At 36.1% G+C, this 22,801-nt stretch overlaps 1 protein-coding gene across 5 annotated transcripts; it reads right to left on the bottom strand.

Moving 5' to 3' along the window:
* Positions 1-1,439: 1,439 nt before the first annotated feature.
* On the bottom strand, positions 1,440-22,801 carry PPIG (peptidylprolyl isomerase G). 5 transcript variants are annotated; one of them, XM_080927524.1, is made up of 14 exons: positions 22,679-22,801; positions 15,293-15,358; positions 14,869-14,946; positions 14,706-14,780; positions 14,221-14,328; positions 13,921-13,965; positions 12,737-12,824; positions 11,447-11,476; positions 11,216-11,355; positions 9,277-9,484; positions 7,427-7,594; positions 5,379-5,466; positions 2,959-3,095; positions 1,440-2,778 (listed from the first exon to the last, which is right to left on the bottom strand). In XM_080927524.1, exons 3-14 carry the CDS (start codon positions 14,927-14,929, stop codon positions 1,668-1,670), a joined length of 2,259 nt encoding a protein of 752 aa, XP_080783650.1. In that variant the 5' UTR covers positions 14,930-14,946; positions 15,293-15,358; positions 22,679-22,801; the 3' UTR covers positions 1,440-1,667. The 5 variants fall into 5 exon arrangements, with proteins under 5 accessions (XP_080783650.1, XP_080783654.1, XP_080783651.1 ...); XM_080927528.1 differs by having other exon boundaries at positions 12,733-12,824; positions 22,274-22,785; XM_080927525.1 differs by having other exon boundaries at positions 22,274-22,784.

Below are 22,801 nucleotides of genomic sequence, written 5' to 3'. Positions count from 1 at the left end.
AAAGCAATTTTACTTAGCATGGATTTTTAAATGTTCATTGAAATTCCTTTCTTAAAGATCAGGTAGCTTGGGATATATTTTAAAACACAACTGAATTTAAGACATAATCACCTTGTTTAAGACATGTAACAGATCATGTATATGTTAACTTTTCCCATCAAGAAAAACAATTTGTAAAGAATCCATTGTGGGTATTTGCTTTAAGCCAACAAACAGCTTTATAATCACCGCACTCTTCATTCTGTACCAGTACACAACTCCCTAAAGGCTACTATTAGTGGGATTATTGAAATATTTCTCAAATGAGGCAGGTCTTTGTGTTTGCTGGATGTTCAATGTTTTATTTAGAAGGATATTACAGAATAAAAGGCCACACATCACAAAAATAGTAAAATACAACACACAAAATTCTGAATGGACTTTGGCTATGTTTAGTGTTTAACTCTGTACGGTATCATATTTTGCAACTTTCTACTCTAATCTATATGGCAATGTTATACATGCCAAGTTAAAATAATGTTAACAGTAAACTGGTCTAAAGCCATCCAAACAGAAAGGAACCAGAGTCACAAACATGCTACAGCCTATCATGGTACATAGAAAGATGCATCTTCTTGACATTTCATATTCACAGCTATGAGAATTAGAGAAGTTAGTCCAAGTTAAAAAAAACAAAAAACAAAACAAAAAACAAACAAACAAAAAAACCAAATCATGCAGAATTAACACTCACTGTGATATAGGCTAATAGCCAAAATAGGGAATCTTATTTCCAATACTAGCGCTTTTTAGAATCTGTCTAGCTTAAGAAGGACCTACACAAGTAGTAAGTTTTAATGAGAAATGCATTTTTAAATTGTAGAAAAAGGTAATAACATGTTCTTGAAAAGCAACAATTTCAGATCTTCAACAACCAAAAGCAACAAAGAATTGAAAATTACAGTCTGGTCTTCCAAGGTCTAATTTCTGGAAATGCTGTATAACAGCAACTGAGGCTCAATCAGCACATGAACTGAAAACCGCATTCATCTCACTTTCACAGCTCACAGAGCAACGCGGACAATATCAAGAAACAAGTTACAGCTGGAATTGTAAAGTATACGGTATAAAGCACACAAAAAGGTAAAGTACAAATAACTGTAAAATCAGTGAAGGTTTAAGATCACATAAGGACCCTGCTTCTGTTAACTAAAGAAACCACTGAAAGCCTATGAATTATAAGTGAAAAAACCAAAAACCAAAAAGCTTTACAAAACTTCAAGTGTGTTCTAAAGGGATTTGTATCAAAAGAAACACAATCCTGTCTAACAATGTACTGCAACCAACAGTTAAGCTTGTCTCCAAGTGGCTGATTAAGCGAGGCAGGCTGCTGTTGACTGTTGCAACACAAAACCGAACACATGAGAGTCTAACATAGCACACAGCACTACACCAAAGTGTTGTTTTTCTTTTCATTTCAACTTTATTAAAACTTTAGCAGTACAAATTATCCAGGTACCAGATTATCAAAAGATCAACTTAATGAAGTCCACATTTTAAAAAAAAGGAGGGAAGGGGAGAGGGACACAAACATAAAACAACTCCAAAACAATGAAAAGAAAGCTATGTCCAACAGTAAGTCTTGAAAACTTAAAATTTGAGACAGGAAGTAAGTGTATACAACTCACTCATCCACTTTTGTCTTCATCTGTTCCAGGGCTTGATTCATGATCACATTTTTTATTTTTGTCATGTACATGGTCATTTTCTTGACCCTTTGATTTTTGGTTTTCCTTTTCCACTGGGGATCTGGTCTTCTCGTCCTCTTGATTTTTTAGCGTGGAGGACTTCACTTCATTGTCCTGACTGCTTTGCTTTGTTTTTGATGCTGGACTTTGATCTCTATCAGCCTTTTTTTCCCTGTTATTATTTGAGCTATTATGATCACGACTTTTAGAGTACATTCTTTTTTCACCCTCAGAATTTTCTTTTCTGTGTGAACTCTTACTTTCTTGGCTTCTATATTTTTCTTTGTTTCTACTTTGACTTTCTTCTCTCTCTGAGCTCCGGGAATCCCTCCTTCTCCTCCTCCTATCTTTACTTCTCGATCGTCCTGGTGTTCTCCGATCCCGGCTTCGTGACCTTCCTCTCCTCCTATACTCCTGTTCTCTGTATCTATGGTACTCCTTGCTTCTGCTGCGATCTCTGTCATGGCTTCTGGACCGTGCTCTTCTGCTCCTGTCTCTACTTCTGCTCCGCTCCCTTGTTCTACTGTTGTAACTGTGTTTACTTTTAGTCAAATCCCGATCTCTACTCCTAGACTGTGCACGTCTATCCTTCTCTTTACTTTTGCTATGATCATGTTCATTACTTTTTGATTCTACCTGTTTGGAGTTCTCTTTGCTTCTACTCCTTTGCTCATCTTTCCCTTTAGAATCCAACTGTTTCTCTTTCTCCTTAGTAGTCTCATGATCCCTTTCTTTACTTCTGGACCTCACCCTCTTGTCTTCATGTCTACTGTGCTTTGAGTCTCGCTCCTTGCTCTTGGATCTCTCCTTGCTCTTGCTTCTACTCTTGGATTTGCCCCTTTTCTTCACTTTGTTTTTGTTATATTTATCATCTTTTTCTGAATTTCTTCTGATCTCTCTCTCTTTGCTTTCAGACTTATGGTCTTTAACTTTCTTTTCCTTTTCTATTTTTCTGTTTGGACTCTCCGACATGTGTCTATGATCTGTTATTTTTTTCTCTTTTACTCTAACTGGGCTCCTTTGATTTTCTTTTATTTCATTTAGCTCACTCCTAAAAAGTAAAGGAAGAAAAGATATTTAGAAGTATTATTAGGAAAAGAACAACATAATTACAGGCTATAATGTTACTGTATTCTCTCTAAGGTATACATTAATAAACTGGCTCCCAATAAAATAATTGTGTGCAACAGTAAAAGAGTGTCACTAATTTTAAATAACAATTAAATCTTACTTATCCCCTTTGATCCATCTTTCACCACTTGACACCCTCATTCTCTGAGCTCTCTGCATCTCTTGTCTCCAATGTGGAGGAGTCTCACTTCGTCTGAATCGATCCCTCGATCTGGATCTGGAAGGAGTTCGATAACGCTTAAGAAAATAAAAAGGGGAAAGAAGACCATATAAAAATTTAAAAGCGATACCATAACTAAGTTACACAATTATTTCTAGGTTGAAATAAAATGAGATTTCTACGCTTTCTGAAATTTCTATGCTTTCTGAACTTGCTAAAATTAGGAATGAGAAAAAAACATGTGGTTAGCATACATCAAACTCTAGCATCTAATCCTCCACATAATCAAAATGTCTTGGCTTTTACGTAGAACACGGGCAGTCTTACCATAGATTCCAAGTAAGAAACAATACCCAGAGAAACTTGGGCTTTTGCTAAACTGGTACTAGAATACTCTGCATATTAACGACTACAAACTCCCAAGTTCTTATTTGAGGATTACACACATCACTTTCCAAGGCATACATCATGAGAAATGAATGGGGTTGGGGATTTAGTTCAGTGGTAGAGCACTTGACTAGCAAGTGCAAGGCCCTAGGTTCAGTCCTCAGCTCCAACCAAAATAAATAAATAAAAAGAAGAACTCACAGTCCAAAAAATAGAATAAACAATAAACACATGGAAGTCTTTTGTTTGACCGAAATGTACTCTTTTTTGGATGGTGGCTAACCACTTTACTAAAGAAATACCAGTAAGCCAAGATACAGCAGATCTTGATCTCTTAGAACTTAACATTCTACAAAGTTAAAGGAAAAAGTGAGTGGCTATATAATCACATACATTAAACTACAATAGAATGATTACAGAAGGAGAAATGGTGGTAAAAGAATCAAAGAAATATCTTAGTGTAGGAATGTGATCATGTAAAATAATAAAAGCCAAAAATAAAGAATGTTTATAGTAAGTTATCTAAGCAAAGATGAAGCAAAACATAGAAGATAGAAGAAAGCTCTGTATTGAAAATTTTGGGACAGAAACAGTATTATTTTAGAAATGATCGCAAAACAGGTCAAAGTATGACTAAAGCTAAAAATCCCAAGAGAAAGTTAAATTTGATTATACTGATGAAATAAACATCTATGCTTTTTTTTTTTATTCTAAAGCCAATACCATAGGAATAATATAATTAGTGTTGCCCAATGCCCAAAAGTGCTAGATATTCAACTTAAGGCCTTCTGCATACTAGGCAAATACTCCATCACTGGAGCTACATCTCCAGCCCAGATTTGCATTTTTATCGACTACTGTGACTATTGTTAAATACAGCATATGCCCTTTCCACTTGCACATCATGATCACTCAGACCATAAAACAAAAGTTGACATAAGTAAGTTGTATAAAATTGAAAGGAAGCAGAATAAAAATGATTCTTGGCTCTAGGGAAACAAGCACACAGGTGGTCGCATGAGTCGCCGTGAGCAGCAGCTTGAAGAGCCGTGAGAGATCTGAAGAGTAAGTGGTTACACTGCACTCTCAGTAGCCAAGCAAACCTTTGGTGCCAAGAGCATCTATGAGAGTAAAAGAGCCTGTCCAAAGAGTATGTGCAATCTAAAATGAACTAGACAGATAGGTCTTGATATATAGGTCATGTACAGGATGCAAAAAGTAGTCTACGTTTAATAGACAGGAAAAGGTAAGACCAAACAATAAAGAGAACATTTTAAGGAGAGATACTAAGTAATGACTGAGAGAATTCAATGGATTTTATAACTTGGAACCAACCAGACAGGAAATGCTGTATTCAGCAGACTGTAGAAAGTAGAACAACTGCGTAAGAAGTCAAGATCTAAGATATTAAATATAGCTTTAAAAAAGTATTGAAAAAAGTTATCTAAATTTTGATGGAAAAATTTAGGGGAGAGACACATACAATCATTAATTTTTATTTGGTTCTTGATAAGAATAGAGCTATGATGGGTAAAAATTGCCAAAAGTCAAAAGACTTCAATACCCTTTATATTCTGATTTTATTTTAAAGCTATCTATTTTTGAGACAGGGCCCAAGTTGACCTGAAACTCATTATGTAGATTAGGCTGGCCTCAAACTCACAGCAATCTTCCTGCCTTAGGTATGAGTCACCACACCCAACTCAATCCCATTTTTAAGCCATGTAAATATATAATCTGAGGGATGTATATTTTAAAACATGCACATCCCCTGAATTTTTAGCAACTTTAATAGTAAAATGATACTTAAAAATATTTTTAAAGCATTAAATTTCTTTTTCCTTATAGTGCTGGGGACCATAAATTCAGAGACGTTTACATGTTCTGCAAGCAATGAGCCAACCCCAGCACTCTGAACTCTTTAAGAAAGACAAATGCAGTATTATTAACATTTCTGACAAAGAATCACCTACCCTTGGTCCTCTTCCTTTAATTTTCCTGCCAGACCTAGTAACTAAGAATCGTCGCTGGTATGAAGCAGGCTGGGAATTAGGTGGATTACTAGAAGCAAGCAAAGGGAAAGTTTAAACATATTACTTTTATAGAGAGGAATCTTGAAACTATAGCTTTACTGATCCAAGTTAATACATTTAAATTTCTTTACATAATTAGAAAACTTTAGCCCAAAATGCTATCAAATCCCAGTAGGCATTGCAGCCTATGGCTGTACCACCCTAAATGCAACTTATCTTGGAAAGAAATACTTATTAGTAAGGTGAAACTAATTTGATAATGCTAAGGGAATCAAAATATAATATAGCCCAGAGGTCTTCCAAACTAGAAAAGGAAAACTACAAAATGCTTTATCTCCCATGAACATTTGTGCATTAGTAAAAAAATTGTGGACAAATTAAGTAATATATATTAGGCAGAAGAAGTTGGTCTGAATTAGCCAAATATTACTCATATTATGAAATATCTCAAACATTAAACTAAGGTATACATAAAACAGATCATTAATAACATTAATGAAAGTGATATTTGAAAAGTTTAACTTTAATAGTCAAATAGTTTTCCTATGCACTTTGTTTTTTACTCAATGAAATCATTCCCGTTTTAAAGCTCTTTTATTTTGTGTATGCAAAGTATGGCATATTCTTCTTGTACCATGCTTATAAATTTTTCCACTTTACAACTATATTTCTCATCATGACTACAAAAGACCTGAAAACATTAAAACTTTTTCCATGTCATTTTTTAAAAGATCTATTATGTCTACAGTGTCTATTATGCCTGCAGCATGTAGGCTGCAGAGCAGCAGAGGGTACCAGATCTCATTATAGACTGATGTTTGCTGGGAATTGAACTCAGGACCTCTGCAAGAGCAGCCAGTGCTCTTAACGTCTGAGCCATCTCTTCAGCCTTCCATCTCATTATTAAAATGACCCATAAAAATAATAAAGTTGGTAACATTAATAAATTTATGTAAAAAATATACAAAGTAATTGAACATTCCAAATTTCATTACAGTATAAAGTCAGGTTCGGAGAGCAAGACTTTATACAAATTTATAAAACAAGGTTCATTTTTTTTATTGGTGTATCTGTTTGTGAATGCATGTGCATGTAAATTCAGGTGCACCTATTTGTGTGGGTAGATCTGAGGTCAACATTGGAGGTCATTCCTTAGACATTAAACTAGTTTTTTGAAACAAGATCTCTAACTGGTCTGGAGTTTACTGGGCTCATTGGTCAGCAAAGCCCAAGGGTTCACTCATCTTTACCTCCCCACTGGAATCACAGCATGCCACTACACCCAGCTTTTTAAAAAAGAAATTTCAATAATGAAACTATAGTTCTTGTGCTTGGACAGCTTGTAGGAGTCAAGTCTCTCCCTAAACCATAGGGTCCAGGGGAAAATACACACATTTAGATATCATTCTGGTTTTCCTGCTTTGTTACTAGCTTCAGAGGAACTTTACTCACTGGGAACCCATTTCTGGTACAGGAGTGATCTTGTACTTACATACACATTCATGCACTCATATGAACACATGTATACATCTATTTGTGCAGACATACACAATATAAAAAAACAGCATACACGCATATGAACACATGTATATACCTATGTATGCACACATACACAGAATAAAAAATAGTAAAATGAGTCTTTTTAAAAATTATATGAGCAACATACCAAAATACCACCTTACTTTATTGGTCTAACATTATCTTGTTACTAATGCCATGTGGAACGCCACTTAACACATACTATTTACACTGCAGATTTTATTACCTCAAAATCTGCTGGTAAGTGAAATCATTTCTTAGTAATTTGTTATGTGTTTAGCAAAAAAGGAGCTTTGCTAGTATCTTTTTTTTTTTTCTAATTAAAAGAGGGTTTCATTGGGATAAGATCACCAGTTCAATACTGCCAAAAACAAATACGGTTCAAAAAAGAAAAAGAAAACATGTATGGTAATACATGACAGAACTATAAAATACACACATTCACATACCACTCTCTTCCTCTTTCTCTCTCTCTGTTTTTCCTTTCCTTGTCATCAGCTTTAGGAGGACTTTTTCTCATTAGAAATCTATTTTCTGGTATAGGAGGGATCTCTTCTGGACGGACAGTAGACTGGGGCTGTGCATCAACATTTTCTGCTTCACTTTCACTAGATGGGCTTAACAGGTAAAATCAAAGTAAGTTACATTTGGAACGTATGTACCTACCTAAGACTTCCAATTATTAGCATTTCTTTTCTTTTTACATTACATTTTCAGTTACTGTGTGCATAAACATACATGCCATGGTACACATGAGGTCAGAGAACCACCTCTAGGAATCATCTTTCCCTTTTCACTATCAGTCCAGAGCAAATTCAGATCAATAGGCCTGATTGCTAAGCCTTTACATGCTGACTCATCTCATCAACCCAACATTTCCATAGTATCAAAATACATGTATCAATCTGTCTCTTTCAAAGATAATGTGGTAGAAATCTTCCTCCATTTCCCATAACTAACCAAATAACAATCTCAACCAACCAAACAAAAAAACCCATTTGCTATCAAAAATACTTTTCTATAAGATACATCTAAAGTATGAAACTCTGTAGGTGATACATTCTGATAAATTTAAAATACAGGAGGGCTGGAGAGATGGCAGTAAAGCCCTGGCTGCTCTTCCAGAGGACACATGTTCAATAGGCAGCACCCACATGGCAGCTTAAAACCATCTGTAACTCCAGTTCCTGGGGCTCTAACGCCTTCTGACCTCTGTGAGCAGAGTAAGCAAGCACCTATGCATATACAAACAAAATTTTGTAGAAATATAGACTAAAGAAATTAGTTGCTTTTTAGGTAATAGGTATATAATTAAGTTTTAATATAAACACATTTCAAACAAAAGCAGAAAACTGTGACAGAATCATCTGGTCTCAATTCATATACTTCTACCAAAGCAAAAGAGAGAAAAACGGACGTATGGCTACAAAGTAAGGGACATAACTACTGGTTTTTGTAATTCAAATGTATCTCACAAATCTCTTCAAAAAAAAAGAAAGAAAATCCAAACCCAGCGTGATGTTGTATATCTGCAATCATTGCTACTTGGATATGGTATAACAGTTTCCTCTAAGATTAAACCATTCTATCCTGCAGGAAGCTACTTAAGCAGAAAAGTAACCAACTCAAAACAGTTTCAGAAGTTCCTGAAGCTGAAAAGACCAGTAAGTTTCTCTATGCAAAAGCAGAGTCAAGCTGCAAAGACTCTCAGACAAGACAAACTGCAAACGATTCTAGGCAGCTGCCTAGAAGCAGACACTGACCAAGCTGCCTGAAGAGGTTTAGACCAATTCTGGCACCTGGAAAGGACATGATCCAACCCACTGAACTGCCTACAGGGTGTACGACATGCTTCAGGTTCCTAGCTTTATGAGCTGTCATTTATGCTGCGATGGGCTTTTGGTGATGTGACTGAGTAATTTTTGCTCTTGTGAGTAAACCCTAAAACTCACTGGTTCACCGAGTTGGACTTTGGTAATACTCATACTTCATTCTGTCATGGATTCCTATCTGGGGCAAGTAGATGTTTTTGTTGCATTTTCCCAGGAAAAGTTTTGTCATGCAACAGAGGATGAGGCAGAAAAACTATGAATTTGAGGCAGCCTGAGGAACTGAGAATGCCTCAATGAAACCAAACTAATAGCCCTGTAGCATAAAACCAAAAGTATCACTTCACTGAAAAATATAAAATTAACTAAGAGTTTCTGTTGCATGATCTCATGCCAATTATAAAACTTTTTTAATGCTCTTACATAGCCGATTTAAAAAAACCTTAATAGACAACACTAGTATTAAAGACCTTTTCTTGCTTTTCTTTCGCTTCTTCTTCTCCTTCTTATGTTTTCGGGAATTTTTCCTATGCTTCTTTTTCCTTTTTCTGGATTTTTCTTCAGAAGCGCTTTCAGAATCCGAGGAATCAGAGGAGGACTGAGAATCACTTGAGCTATCTGAATCACTGGACGACGATGACGATGATGACTTATGTCTTTTCTTTTCTTCTTTCTTAACTTTAAAAACAAAAGATTCTACTCAGTAATTTCAGGCAAACTTATGAGGTAAAAACTTTTTCTACAAATTTTTAAGTCCAGTATTAGATATTTTGTTCATTCACTTATCTCAACTTATCAAAAGCAAAACAGTCAGGACTTAGGATTAGAATTCATATTTCCAGATTCATGAGCCAGAATTCTATTAAGCCAAAGTATTTCTGAAAATAAGCAAGCTCCAAATTCAAAACCATGTTAATTTTAAGAAACATTTGAATAGAAAAATTTGAAGCAAAGAGTAACACCGAAGATTCCCTAGCTTTAGTATTATAGTTTTCCGTTTCTTCTCCTATATCAAAACTGAAGGCAAAAACCAAACAAAAACCAAAAGACATATTACTATGTCAACACAGGAAGGAATATTTCATTGGCACCAAGCTTCAACTTCCATGACTGAGAAAGCATTCCTCCAATGATTAAAAACACAGCTAAAGCACAATCTCATAATCATAAGTCATTTATCAATAATAACTATATTTAAAAAGTCTCTACAGACTGGAGAGATGGCTGGGTGGTTAAAAGCACTGGTTGCTCTTCCAGAGGACCTGAGTCATTTCCCAGTAACCACACAGTGGTTCACAAACCATCAATAATGGGATATGATGTCCTCTTCTGGCATGCAGGCATACATGCAGAGAGTAATCATATATAAATATATCTTTTTTAAAAAGTTTCTACCAAAAAGTCTCAAGTTGAATTTTTAAGTTAAGTAATCAATATTTTTCTTTTGCTCTCACTCTGTAGACCAGCCTGACCTCTCGAACTTGGATATCCACCTGCCTCTGCTTCTTGAGTACTGGGATTAAAGGTGTGTGCCACTAACCCTGACTAGGCAATCAATTTCTTAAAATATTCTGTTATTACTATCATGTGCTATGATGTGTATGCCATGGTTAGAGGACAATTCTGTAGAGTTCTACTTTTAGGTAGGTCTAGGGATGGAACTAAGGTCATCAAACTTACATGGCAAGCACATTTACCCACTATGGAATTTTTTGAATATTCAGACATTAATTATAAAAAGAAAATAAATTATTTTAGGGAAAGTACCTTCAATTTGGTAATTCAGTTTTACTTAGACTAAATTACTAAGAAGTTCTAATGACACTGATAAATACCAGCATTTTGCTCTTGAAATTATAATTTTTGTATCTGCCTATAAAGGGAGTCAAGTTAGGTTTTCTGCATTTACTTTGTATGTAGACAAGCTTACACATAAGCAAAATTTCTAATACATCAATTGGATTGGAATAAAGGCATGTTTCCAAAACAAACATTCTAGCAGATGTGACCTATATTAGAGTTTGAAACAGATATCCCACCACTTGGGAAGCAGAGGCGCGCATGTGCACAGGACACCCAGGGCTTCAACGAGACCTTGTCTCACCACTCCCACAAAAGATATTGAAGAAAGTAGTAAATACTTATCTGCTAAGGACATAAAAATGCTAAACATTGTGCAAAGTTCTTTACTAGTATAATTTTTGTATTATATACTGTACTTATAGAATACTGTCCATGACTTCTGAAGAACCATAAATGAGGCTGTGCTCTGACACAGACACACACAGGCAGGAGCACCCACAAATTAGAAAAGACTGAAAGCACAGAATACATCTAAACCTATAAGCCTCGTGCTTCTAATCTTGCTTATCTAAGCAAGAGCTCCCTTAACTGTGCACCCCTTCTTACCCTTAGACTTCGGAATCAGCTCTCCACAACTGAGTATCCGAACCTCAGCAAATGGTTTGCTAGCAGCATCCGTTTTCTGGTTTTCAATCTCTCTCACAACTTCCTGACCAGAGATCACTTGCCCAAAAACAACATGATGCCTAAAATGTCAAATAAAAATTACTAAATAAAAGCTTCTTACTTTAATAAAAACAAAGTAAAGTATGTGTAAGATATTAAAGTAATCTTTACCCATCTAAATGAGGAGTTGGTTTCGTTGTTCTTTTGGAAGTCATCAGACAAAAGAATAAAAACAAGAAAAACAAAGTTAGCTTCTACAAAAGGGGTGCATTGAAAATAAGAAATCACGTGCTGCCCTTACATGGCACTCATTATGAGTGAAAAGGGTTTCCCATACAAGTTTTTAAAAAGCTTGTTCTGAATATAAAAGCCAAACCTACTTGCTGTTGAAGACAGTAAGTACACGTAATTGACACTGAGGATTATTTCTATCCACTCATACTTTCTACTTTTAACTAGGATTTTCTTAAATATTCCTGGTTGTATGATGTTCTGTCATATTGACTGTCAAGTTTACCAAATCACTCTACTATCTTATGAGTTTAACAGTGCTTTTCACCCTAACCTTTTAAACAGTTGAAATGGAGGGTTTTAGAGGAACTGAGAGAGGTGGGAACTGTCAATCTGATGGTTCTAGTAGTCCACTTAGTTTCATTTATTTTAAAATTAATTGCCAACATTTAATGGTATGCATGAAAATCCAAGTTTCCAACCTCTCTGGAATATCTGAAAACTATAGTACCTAGCACATGGAGTAATTGACCAGTACTTAGTATTCCTGTTTTCTTCAACATAGGTATTAACAACTGAGATTCTATGTTCCAACAGGCTTACTTATGTTATTCAACTTCTCTAGGCTTTTGAGCTTGTTATCTGTGATATTGAGTAAAATTTTGTGTTGAAGAAAAGTTTAATTAAACTGGGTTAACTTCAAACTAGAGCATAATGGTACATGTACTGGGGAAGCTAAGATGGGGTTCAAGGAGCCTAGTCAAGAGACTCTTTTAAAACAAACTCACCTGAATCTAAAGAAAGCATTTATTGTTCAATGCATTTTTGCAAGCACCCCTCCCCCCCTTTTTATTCTCAAGGTCAACCTTAAAACCTTTAGAGATGGATATTTAGTTATGGAGAGACATACTGGTACATAACATCTCTCACAGCTAGATAAAGTATCTGGTGTACAAGCTTGAGTTTGATCCCTAGAATCCACATAGAAAGCTGGGTACAGTAGAGGATGGTACGTGATGTGGTGAACAGATTCCCAAGATTGCTTGTTTTCTGACAATGGAAATGCCTTAGCCTCCTATTACTTCCTCAGCACGCTCTGTTGCCTGAGACTTTTAATGACCACTCTACTGTACCCTCAGTAACTGTTTCACCTCTCTTACAATTTTACACTCTTTCTTATAAAGGGAATGGGAAAGGTCAGCAGGGATATTTGAGACCTTAAATACATACATAAAGAACTGAGAGCCATTTGTATCCTTCCCTCTGTTGGCCATTGATAAGAGAAACTCTTTGTTGTGTTTAACAGCAAAACTCTCATCTATATAAAGAGAAGAAAATCTTCAGTTATATTAGAAGTATAAGCTCCAAGACACTTATTTTCCAAGGCTGGAGAGATAGCTCAATGATTAAGAGGCTCCCTGTGCAAACATGAGGACCCATGTAGGAAACCATGGTGACTACTGCACATGTGTAACCTGAGCACTGTGGGAGGCAGTGACAGAAAAACTGCTGGGACTTGTTGGCTGACAGCTTGGCTTGGGGTTCAGTGACAGACCTTGCTTCAAAGGAATAAGGCAGAGTGGTAGAGCACCTGATGTCTAGTCTGTACACATTAAGAAATGCTCACATTTGCCCACACATGTGCATATACATCACACTTACAAAAACTCATTTTCCACTATTGTTCACGATGGAAGTTCCCCTGTTTATTTGAGACAGGGTATTGCCATTTAAACTAAGTTGGCCTACAAATCCTTCCTCAACCTCCCCAGTGCTGGTATTACAGATCAATGCTACCATGCCTGGCTCCACGTGTTCTTTATTGTCAAACACAACATAAATGACGAAGTCAGGTTATGAAGGAAGAAAGAACCTATCATGAACTAATTTTTACTCCTATAATTTTAGATTTATCACCAACTTTTTCTCCCTGAAGTTAAGGATTGAACTCAGAGCCCCATGCATGCTATCAAGCACTCTATCACTAAGTCTAAAATACTTAAAAATTCTTGCCTACCATGAACAATGCTCTGGATTTGATCTCAGCACTGTACTAAAAATAAACAGCAATACTGTAAGAGTCAAGATGTATTTCCTTGCATTTTATCCCTTTCATTCATGAGCATAGAGAGATAAACATCATAGTCTAGACTCATTAGCTTAACCTCCATCAGAGCATTATTTACTTCAATGATAAGAACTTTTCTTCTAATCTTTGGTTAGAATATGAGAAAAAAGTATGAGAAATTTGAAACAATATTCTCTTGAATATTAAAAGTAAAATATGAAAACCATTAAGTTATTTCTATATTCATCTCCTTATAGTTGTATGAAAAATTAAGTTCCTGACCTACAGTAACTTATAATGAGATGTGTAAAAAAACACTAAAAATAATTAAATGTAAAAACTTTACCTTCAAAGAATCCTCCATATATAGATTCTCCTCCTCTTCCATTCCCTAGTTATGAAAAACACTCTTAGAACTCAGGATAGTAAACTCAGTCAAATACTTCTCATCAAGTACATATACAAATGATTCTGCAGCAATAACACTCAACGGAACACAACAAATTATAATTTCAATAACAAGAGGACTGACTCTTGTAAACTGTCCTCTGATCTCTACTTTCCCATTCAACACACCTTTCCCAAAACCTTTAATTTATGTTTAACAAAAATTATGTCTTGTCTTTTATGGGTCTCAAAGTCTCACCTTCACTGAAGTCACCACCCTGAACCATGAAATCCTTGACAACTCTATGAAAGAGACAGCTCTTATAATGTAATGGCTTCTGAGTTGATTTCCCTGTCCCCTTTTCACCTAGAGAAAGAAAGTCATAGATCAATGAAAAGACAAGACTGAAGTATTAGTAAAGTCCAAATTTTTCTAGGAAACACAGAAATCGACCTCAGATAAAATTTATTATAAGTAGTATTCATTTTTAACCAATTGATGAAATTGGATTTTTTTGAACCCAAGTTTATCTCTGTAACTTGAGCTGCCATTCCAGTCAGAACACTCATCTCAGCTTCCAGGGGTTGGGAATACAGTCAAGTCACACCTTACATATGGCCCAGATTGGTCTTGAATGCATGCTCTTGCCTCAGCCTGGGTTTTGAGATTTTATTACTTCACCCCAAAGCAGGGCTCACAGCTAGTATTTCTAGGAATTAAGACAATTGAAAGCGCAAACAAACCTGTACAAAGACAACGAAAGTTCTCACACGTCTTAGGACATACATCCGAAAATAGTTCAAAGACAACTCTTCCAGCTGAAAAAGAAGGTAATTGGTTTAAATTTCTTGACTACAATTTTATATTCTAGTATAAAATGTTAATTAGAAACAATAACATTCTTACCAGGTTGATTATTAATGGCAATGTCAAAAAAACATCGAGGACGCTGAACCTTTATTCCCATGGTTCCAACACTTCAATCTGTGAGTGTAATATGGTACAGTTTTAGGTTGGCCAACCAAATGGCAAAGATTTTCTATTAACATCTAAAAGCAAAATCTATTGCACATAAACTACAAATGTTGTTGAATTTATTTTACATTTGTTTCCTGGAGGATAGAAAAAGACTTTAAAGATTAAGGCACAGTAATTACCAGGCAGGAGTTATGCTAGTCTTCATTATTCCAATTTTAGTAAATGTGCTCCTAAAGAGAGCAGTCATTACCATATAATAAAATTTTATTTTTAACCAACCAAAACAGATTGCTACCCCATACAGAATACTGTAGTAAATCTGTAAAACTAGAGAACAAAATGTGCACATTACCTTTAAGTTGGGGGAAACAATAAAAAACAAAACCCACTGAGGATAACGAAGCCAATTGTTTTGCTCCTAGGAAAGAAAAATGAGAGTTCTGGTTAAAATATAACATATTAAAGAAAAATACTCATTTCAATACAAAACCAAAAATAAATAACCTACAGAGAGAGAGAGAGAGAGAGAGAGAGAGAGAGAGAGAGAGAGAAGGCAAAAATGTCACTATGAATCTCTGGCTAACTTTGTGCTCACCATGTAGCCTAGGCTGGCCTAAAATTTGTGGCAATTCTCCTGCCTCAGCTTCCTGAATGCAGGGATGACAGGTGTATGTTACTACACCTGACATGAAAGGCGAGTATTTTAATTATATTAATATAAGGTAGACAGAATTCTGATCAAAAGCATATTCAATTTTATATAAGGTTACTTCTGGTCCTTAGCAACAAACAGCCTATAACAAGCACATAGTATTGTGTGAAATACTATGTAGGTAGCTTTATTTACACAGAAGGTACCTTTTACTTGACATTTTTTTTTTATAAATCATTTATTTTAAGGATTTATAATGTCTAATTATAATACTTGGTAGGGAATGATATAGTAAGGTAAAAAGCTGATAAAGCAAACCTGGAAAGTATTAAATAACAGCCAAACTAACAGACTACAAAAATAACCATTTCATTTGCTCAAAAGAGACTGAAATACACATGCTTTCTGTTTAAACTATCATACCTAAATTACTAAGGTGCCTTAGCAAACAGCCTCTGATTTGTTACACAAGGTAAGTAACACCCTGAAAGGTCTATATTCTGCACCGAGTCATCCTTTTTTTTTTTTTTTTTTTTTGTGCTGGCCTCTCATGATACTTGTGTGAGGTACTTGTTCTGCCACTGAGTTATACCCCTGCACAGCTTAGCTGAAATTTTGAGACAATTATAAATTTATATCCAGTTACAGAAAAATCACTGAATGATGGACATGGTGGTATACTTCTTTTAGTCCAAACACTGGGGAACTAAAATCAGGGTAACTGATATTCTGTCTTAAAACAAAACAAAAACACCTTTAATCCCAGAACTTGAGAAGCAAAAGCATGTGGATCTAGGTTATCCTATTCTATCTACAAAGAGAGTCACAGAAAGCAGAGCTACATTAATAGAGAGACCTTGTCTCAAAATAAAACAAAAAACTAATAAACAACAGTGACACAAAAGATGGCGTATATGTTATGTCTCTAAAGTTACTAAATGGGACCAGCAAGGTAGTACAGCAGTTAAGAACAATTAGCTACTCTTCAAGAAAACCAAAGTTTGAGTCCTAGCACCCAATGGTCTCTCACATACACCTGTAACTCCAGTTTCAGGATATCCAATGTCCTCTTAGGCAAAACACCCCTACACATAAAATAATAATTTTTAAAATAAGTAAAATTGCTAAGATACTATTACTAATTATTACTAGAGACTTAACAATTGCTATCATCAATAGGACATGTTTCCTCTGTATTTATGCCTCTTAAATATTACTTAATAATATCTAAAATCTGAAACAATAAGACAAACATCTAATCAATTTCTCACTTTTCCAAGAAAAAGAAGATTACCAAGATTACATTACTAAGATATAGAAAATTTAATTTAAAGCAAAGTTAAGCCCATACAATTTTCAAGAAAATGGCCATACAATCCTGTATTCCTGGCATTCCAGAGAGTCATCTTCTAAAACAAACCTGGGCTATGTAGCAAGATTCATTTCAGGAGGGAAAAATATTAATCACCAGTTGTCTCAGAATAAAATCAAATCTTTTGGAACTAATTATCTGTGAATATTTGTTTGTCACAAATTCATTTAGCCTGAATGAGTTATAGCTAATATTATAAAACCATGATTTGAATTTTTTTGAGAAATAATTACCACACCTGGCACAGGGCCCCATTCTGTACAGCAATCAGCATATGCTGCTCCTACTATAATGATGGAATGCATGTTCTAGCTTGACCTTGGTTCCATTACTGCTTATGAACTGTAACTATTATCATCTATTTGATGTTATGAACTCAATTTACCTATTTGATGTCCTCAGAAATGACTGACACTGAATTTTTTTTCATATTAGAACTACGTTTTTTTGAGTCAGGGTCTCCCAATGTAGCTCAGGTTGAACTTCAACTTTCCATCCTCCTGCTTCCGCCTGATGTTTGGAATGAAAATACTTTTAAAATAAGAAATAAAGCTAATAAGCTCCTAGTTACACAAATACATGTAAAATCCTAACAACTATAACTTTTACTATTTGTATTTCATTCTACTTTCTATGAATGATTAGAATCTTGTTTTAAGTGCTTACTAATCACTTTGCATGCTACCAATAGAGTAATAATATTTATAAACATAAAATGCTGAACTTCAAATGTTTCAGAAACATCAGTGAGTACTCAAATTCATTTTGCAATTTCATGTGTAAAATGATTTCCATATTCACCCTAATGGGTCTTTAAGATACCAGAAGGAAAGGGTAACTATACAGGCAGCTAATTATTAAATGGATTATAGTAATGTAGTGACTTTATCACATTAAAGAGAAGAGTTTAAAATTATTAAGATGACAATCAACTCTTTCCTTCTTTGCTCCTTCTAATTCCCCTGGCTATGTATCCCTTAAGATTCAGTTCAGCGATAGTACTCTAGAAACTTCTCTCTCCAGGCTGATCCTCCCTTGGTGAAAATTATAAACTCATCTATAAATCCCATGAACTTAACATCCTCCTGTCTCAGTTTTTCAAGTATTTGGAATTAAAGGCCTGTGTCACAAGTCCTTCTAAAACTTTGTCTTCTACACAACGTGCCACCCCCAGGGACTTCATCATATAGGTTGCTATTTACTGCAGTATGTCTGGAAGCAGGTAGTGTTCTGTTGTTGGCTTTTGTTTTCTTTTTTTTTTTAAAGATAGTTTTATGTAACCTGGGCTGCCATCTAACTTACCATGTAGCTTGAGAATGATATTAAACTCTTGATCCTCTTGCATCCACCTCCTAACTGCTGGGGTGACAAGTGTGTACCAAAACACCCAGATAGAACTTGTATTTCCTATTATAACCTGCTGCTTTTTCTCTATATGAAAGCTTTTCACATGAGGTATTGTTATTATTGACTCTCTCAAAAGAAAGATGTTCTTATCAGATAGGCTTATTTATTTTTTAAAATTCAATATTTGTTACTGGTGTTTTGAGTCAGGGTCTTTTTATGTAGTTCTGGCTATCCTGGAAATTGAGCTGGCCTAAAATGAAGAGATCCACATTCTTCTGTGGACTAAACATCTGATCTAATAGTTTTGTTGAAAAGTAACAGTTTTTGTACAGTACTCAAGTTAAATTAAACTAAAGCTCTATTGGATCTTTAAATTACTTTTTTTATGTATTTACTTCAATTTTTGAATTATGGCACTTCATAACAAAAATTATATCATTTCTTTTTAAAAGACTTATTTATTTTATGTATGAGTGCTCTATTTTCATGTACACTTAAATGCGAGAAGAGGGCATCAAATCCCATTAGAGATGGCTGTGAGCCACCATATGTTTGCTGGGAATTGAACTCAGGACCTCTGGAAGAGAAGCCAGTGCTTTTAACCTCCAAGCCATCTCTCCAGCCCCAATTCTTTTCTTTGTAGTTATTTCACTTTCAAAGAAATATAATTGAGGAAGTGCAAATATTCTTTATTACCAATAAAGAAATTCCAACATGTTCCATAAGCCTTTAATTGCATAAAGTATTACATTTGAACCGGTATACTCAAACTGCTATCAGCATTCTTTGAGTCTAAAAAGAGAAATGTTAAATATGGTGTGATATATGAAAACAAAATGTCATTCCTGAAAAAAATCCTGGATATCAAATTTTAATGATCTAGACATGTTTTATGTTTTTAAAGCCAAATTTAAAATAAGTTTATTAAATGTTTCACTAAAAATTTAAACAATTTTTTAACTGTAATATCTTTAGAAAAGATTGTCCTATTCATCTACAGTATATATAAATTAAGGTATTTGTGAAAATATGTACACGAACTGGTGAGGTAACCCGGGCATTAAGGTCACTTGTTCATTTTGTGAGGACCAGGTTCAATTCCCAGAACCCACAGTGGTTCACATCATCCATAACTCCAGTCCTTAGAGAATCTGACATACTCTTCTAACCTCCAAGGACACCAGGCACACACGTGCTACTCATGTATACATGTAGGTAAAACACTCAATGCACACGTAAAATTCTAAAAAAGAAATATATGTGTATACAAACATAAAACCAATATTCTAACTTTTGATTAATGCTAAGCTGATAAGTAGTTTCAGAAACATTAACATCTAATAATACTTCATTCATTTTGTGTTTTTCATATTCCAAATTGAAAATTTTTTACATTTTTTAAGTGTGGGTGACATATATAATGCACATGTGTGTAGGTCAGAGGACAACTTAGAGGACTTGGTTTTCTCCTTCTTCTATGTGGTTTCCAGCAATAGAATTTAAATCCTCAGACTTAGTGGTAAGCGCTTTTACCTGCTGAGTCACTTTTCAACTTTCTATCTTACCTCTAATATTACTCCCAAGGAAGACTAAGTTTTGAACACAAAGAGAAAGAAACCTTTGTTACATTTAGATTTTTTTAAATTTAATTAAAGAATTTTGAGAAGTTGATACATGAGTAGTATTATATTTAAATTGCTTCTAACAACCCTCTCCCCTCCCAAAAGTCCTCTTAAATTTATGACCCTTGTTTTACACACACCCTACTAGGCCTATTTAATGTTGCTCATATGTGCATGTGTTTTAGGACTAGCTGGGATTGGATAACCTATCTTCCCATTCTGAGCAGTCATCAACTGGCAATAACTCTTCATCCAAGGTTAGGGTCTTCTGAAAATTTCCCAATCCATAATGGCATGTCAATTGATGTTTGTCATTAAGCAATTAAGGTCTAGAAGACACTTTCCTGAGGCTTAGACATTAATTGCCCCTCAACAGCAGTATGTTAAAGGTTTGGTTGCCAGTCTTTGGCACTACTGAAAGATGGTGGATCTTTTAGGAGCTGGGAACTAATGGAATGAAGTGATTCATTCCATTATGAACTAATGGAATGAACTAATTCAAGGAGGTGAATCCTTGACAGTAGTATTGGAACAGTCCTCTCCCTCCATCCTCTGCTTCCTGGACTCCACAAGGAAGATATTTTGCTCTATTGTGTTCACCACTATGTAATGCCTTGTCACAGGACTTAAAGGAGCAACAGGCCAACCATAGACTTGAGACCTCCAAAACTGGGCAAAAATATATACCTCCTTTAAAAAAACTACCTGCTATGGAAGAACTTCAACATTCAAAATAGTTTCATCAGCTCACTCTTAAAGTATGCACATGGATCAAGTAAGAAATAGAAATTAACTAATTAGAAATATTTTCATACATTTACAAATGCATACAGTGCTGATGAATTAAGTAAAACAAGTCAACATTTTGGTTGTCAGAAAAAGAAACCTATGCTCTTCCAAACAAAACCTTTTTCTTTAATATTTTTGATATACACAAACTACTGGTGATATACACAAACTAAGCTGGTGGAAACAACACTTAACAGGTATTCTGAAAATTTAGGGGTTTGTGGTCCAGTGCTCTAGCACTTGTCTCGCAGTTGTGACGTCTTGAATCATACACACAAGCACAAGTGGAGAATAAGGTCTAGGAATATAGCTCAGTGGTAGAGTACTTGCCCTAACAATGCCAATGATCTAAAACAGAGCAGAACATTTTCCCTATCAGTAAAACACAAAGGTCCAATTACAGCAGTCTTCTCTGAATATTTGAAGTCTGCCTGCAAATCTCAAGGTCCATATTTTGGCATATAGAAATAAAAATCCAATTTTTGTGAAAGATACACATATACCCCAACCTACTTAAGGAGCAAACAGAACAATCCACCCAATCAATTCAGTGAAGCTTAAAGAAACTGTTAAGCAATTAGCTTCTTTTAAACAGAGAGAAATGTAAAACTCTTACAAGACAAATTATACTCCACATTATTAAAATTAAAGAGTTGGGTCCCTAAGAAAGTATTTTTGTTTGTCTCATCAAGTTGTTCAGGTTGGCCTTGACTGGTGACTTTCTCCTCAGCCTGGGATTGCAGACATTGTGACACCCCATCAGAAGTTACACTTTAAGGTAAGTTAAAATAAAATTAAAGAAGCAGCCATTCTATGCAAATGTGCAGTTCCTAGACTTTATGGCAATCTTTTAAAACTTACAAAAACCGTTTACTCGAACTGCCCAGCATCTGTTACAAAATAGCAATTACTAGTCATCATATTCTTTATACAATGGGAGTGACACGAAACACAAAGATATATCCTATCCTTCCTGGATTTAGCTTCTGAAAGTTAATATGGAATCTCCAAAATCTCAAAACATTCTATTACTTCTGAAATGTACTGATTACCAAAAACAAACAAAAAAAGAGTCTTGTGGCGCAAGCAATGTACTCATGCTCAGAAATCAAACTGAGTGCACAAGGTGATGCTTTCATAAGGTTTCCCAAAGCAATTAGACATCGTTGCCGGCTAAGGTCGACTTTGTTCGACGTCAGAGTAAATACGGAACAAATCAGTAAGGCGAAGGGGGTTCAGAAACCATCTTCTAAACCGAATCCTCCTCCCCAAAGGCCCGGCCGCTTCCAGTTGCTCAGGAACACGGAAAAACTTCTAGAGATCTAAGGCTAACATCTCACACTTCAGTTTTAGGAGTATCCTTAACATCAGGGGCCTGTGTTACTTAGGTATGCATGACAGCCGCTGTCCTACCAGAGGAAAAGGTCGGAGGAGAGCTCCTTGTCGATTTTATTCCTAGTGATTCTGGCTCTGCGCCCGTCCCTCCCTAACCCTAACCTGACAGGCCCTCGCGCTGCGCCACCCCCTTCCCCAACCAAACGTCCCACCTACCAAGCAGCAGCGCTCCGTCTCACGGTTTGGAAGCATCCAAAACGAACCTAGCTCCCGGGAGCCGAGGTCGCTGTCGCTGCCGCCATATTACAGCTTGTGCGGCAAAATGCGTCAGGGAGGAGGTGTGCGCCGAGCAGGGAGGGCGGGGGCTGGAGAGGAAGAGCGGCTTCCTGCGCCCCAGGGCTCGGTTGCAAGCCGCCCAGCCACCACAGTGCCACAGGCCGCGCCGCGGTCACCGGGGCCACCCCTCGGAGCCCTGGCTACCTAGAGACCTCGACGGAAAGACGGTTACCTCGGCCCTGCCGCCCGCCGCGGCTCCGCCCCTCGCCCTGGGCCTTTCCCGCTCTCGTTCCCGAAGTCCGCAGAAAATGACGCCACGGCGACAGACGCCCTCGCGTCCCTCACCTGCACCGTCACGGGCTTCTCGTCTCCGGGGCCCGGTCCTGTAAAGCGCTTCAAATCTACCGCCGTCAGGAAAGGCGCTAAAGCCCACTAACCGCCTCCCTCCCCCACAGCCCAGTCCAGGCG

The sequence above is a fragment of the Micromys minutus genome, assembly GCF_963924665.1.
Source record: "Micromys minutus genome assembly, chromosome: 13".
Taxonomy (NCBI): domain Eukaryota; kingdom Metazoa; phylum Chordata; class Mammalia; order Rodentia; family Muridae; genus Micromys; species Micromys minutus.
This window is presented reverse-complemented; position numbering and strand designations above follow the sequence as displayed.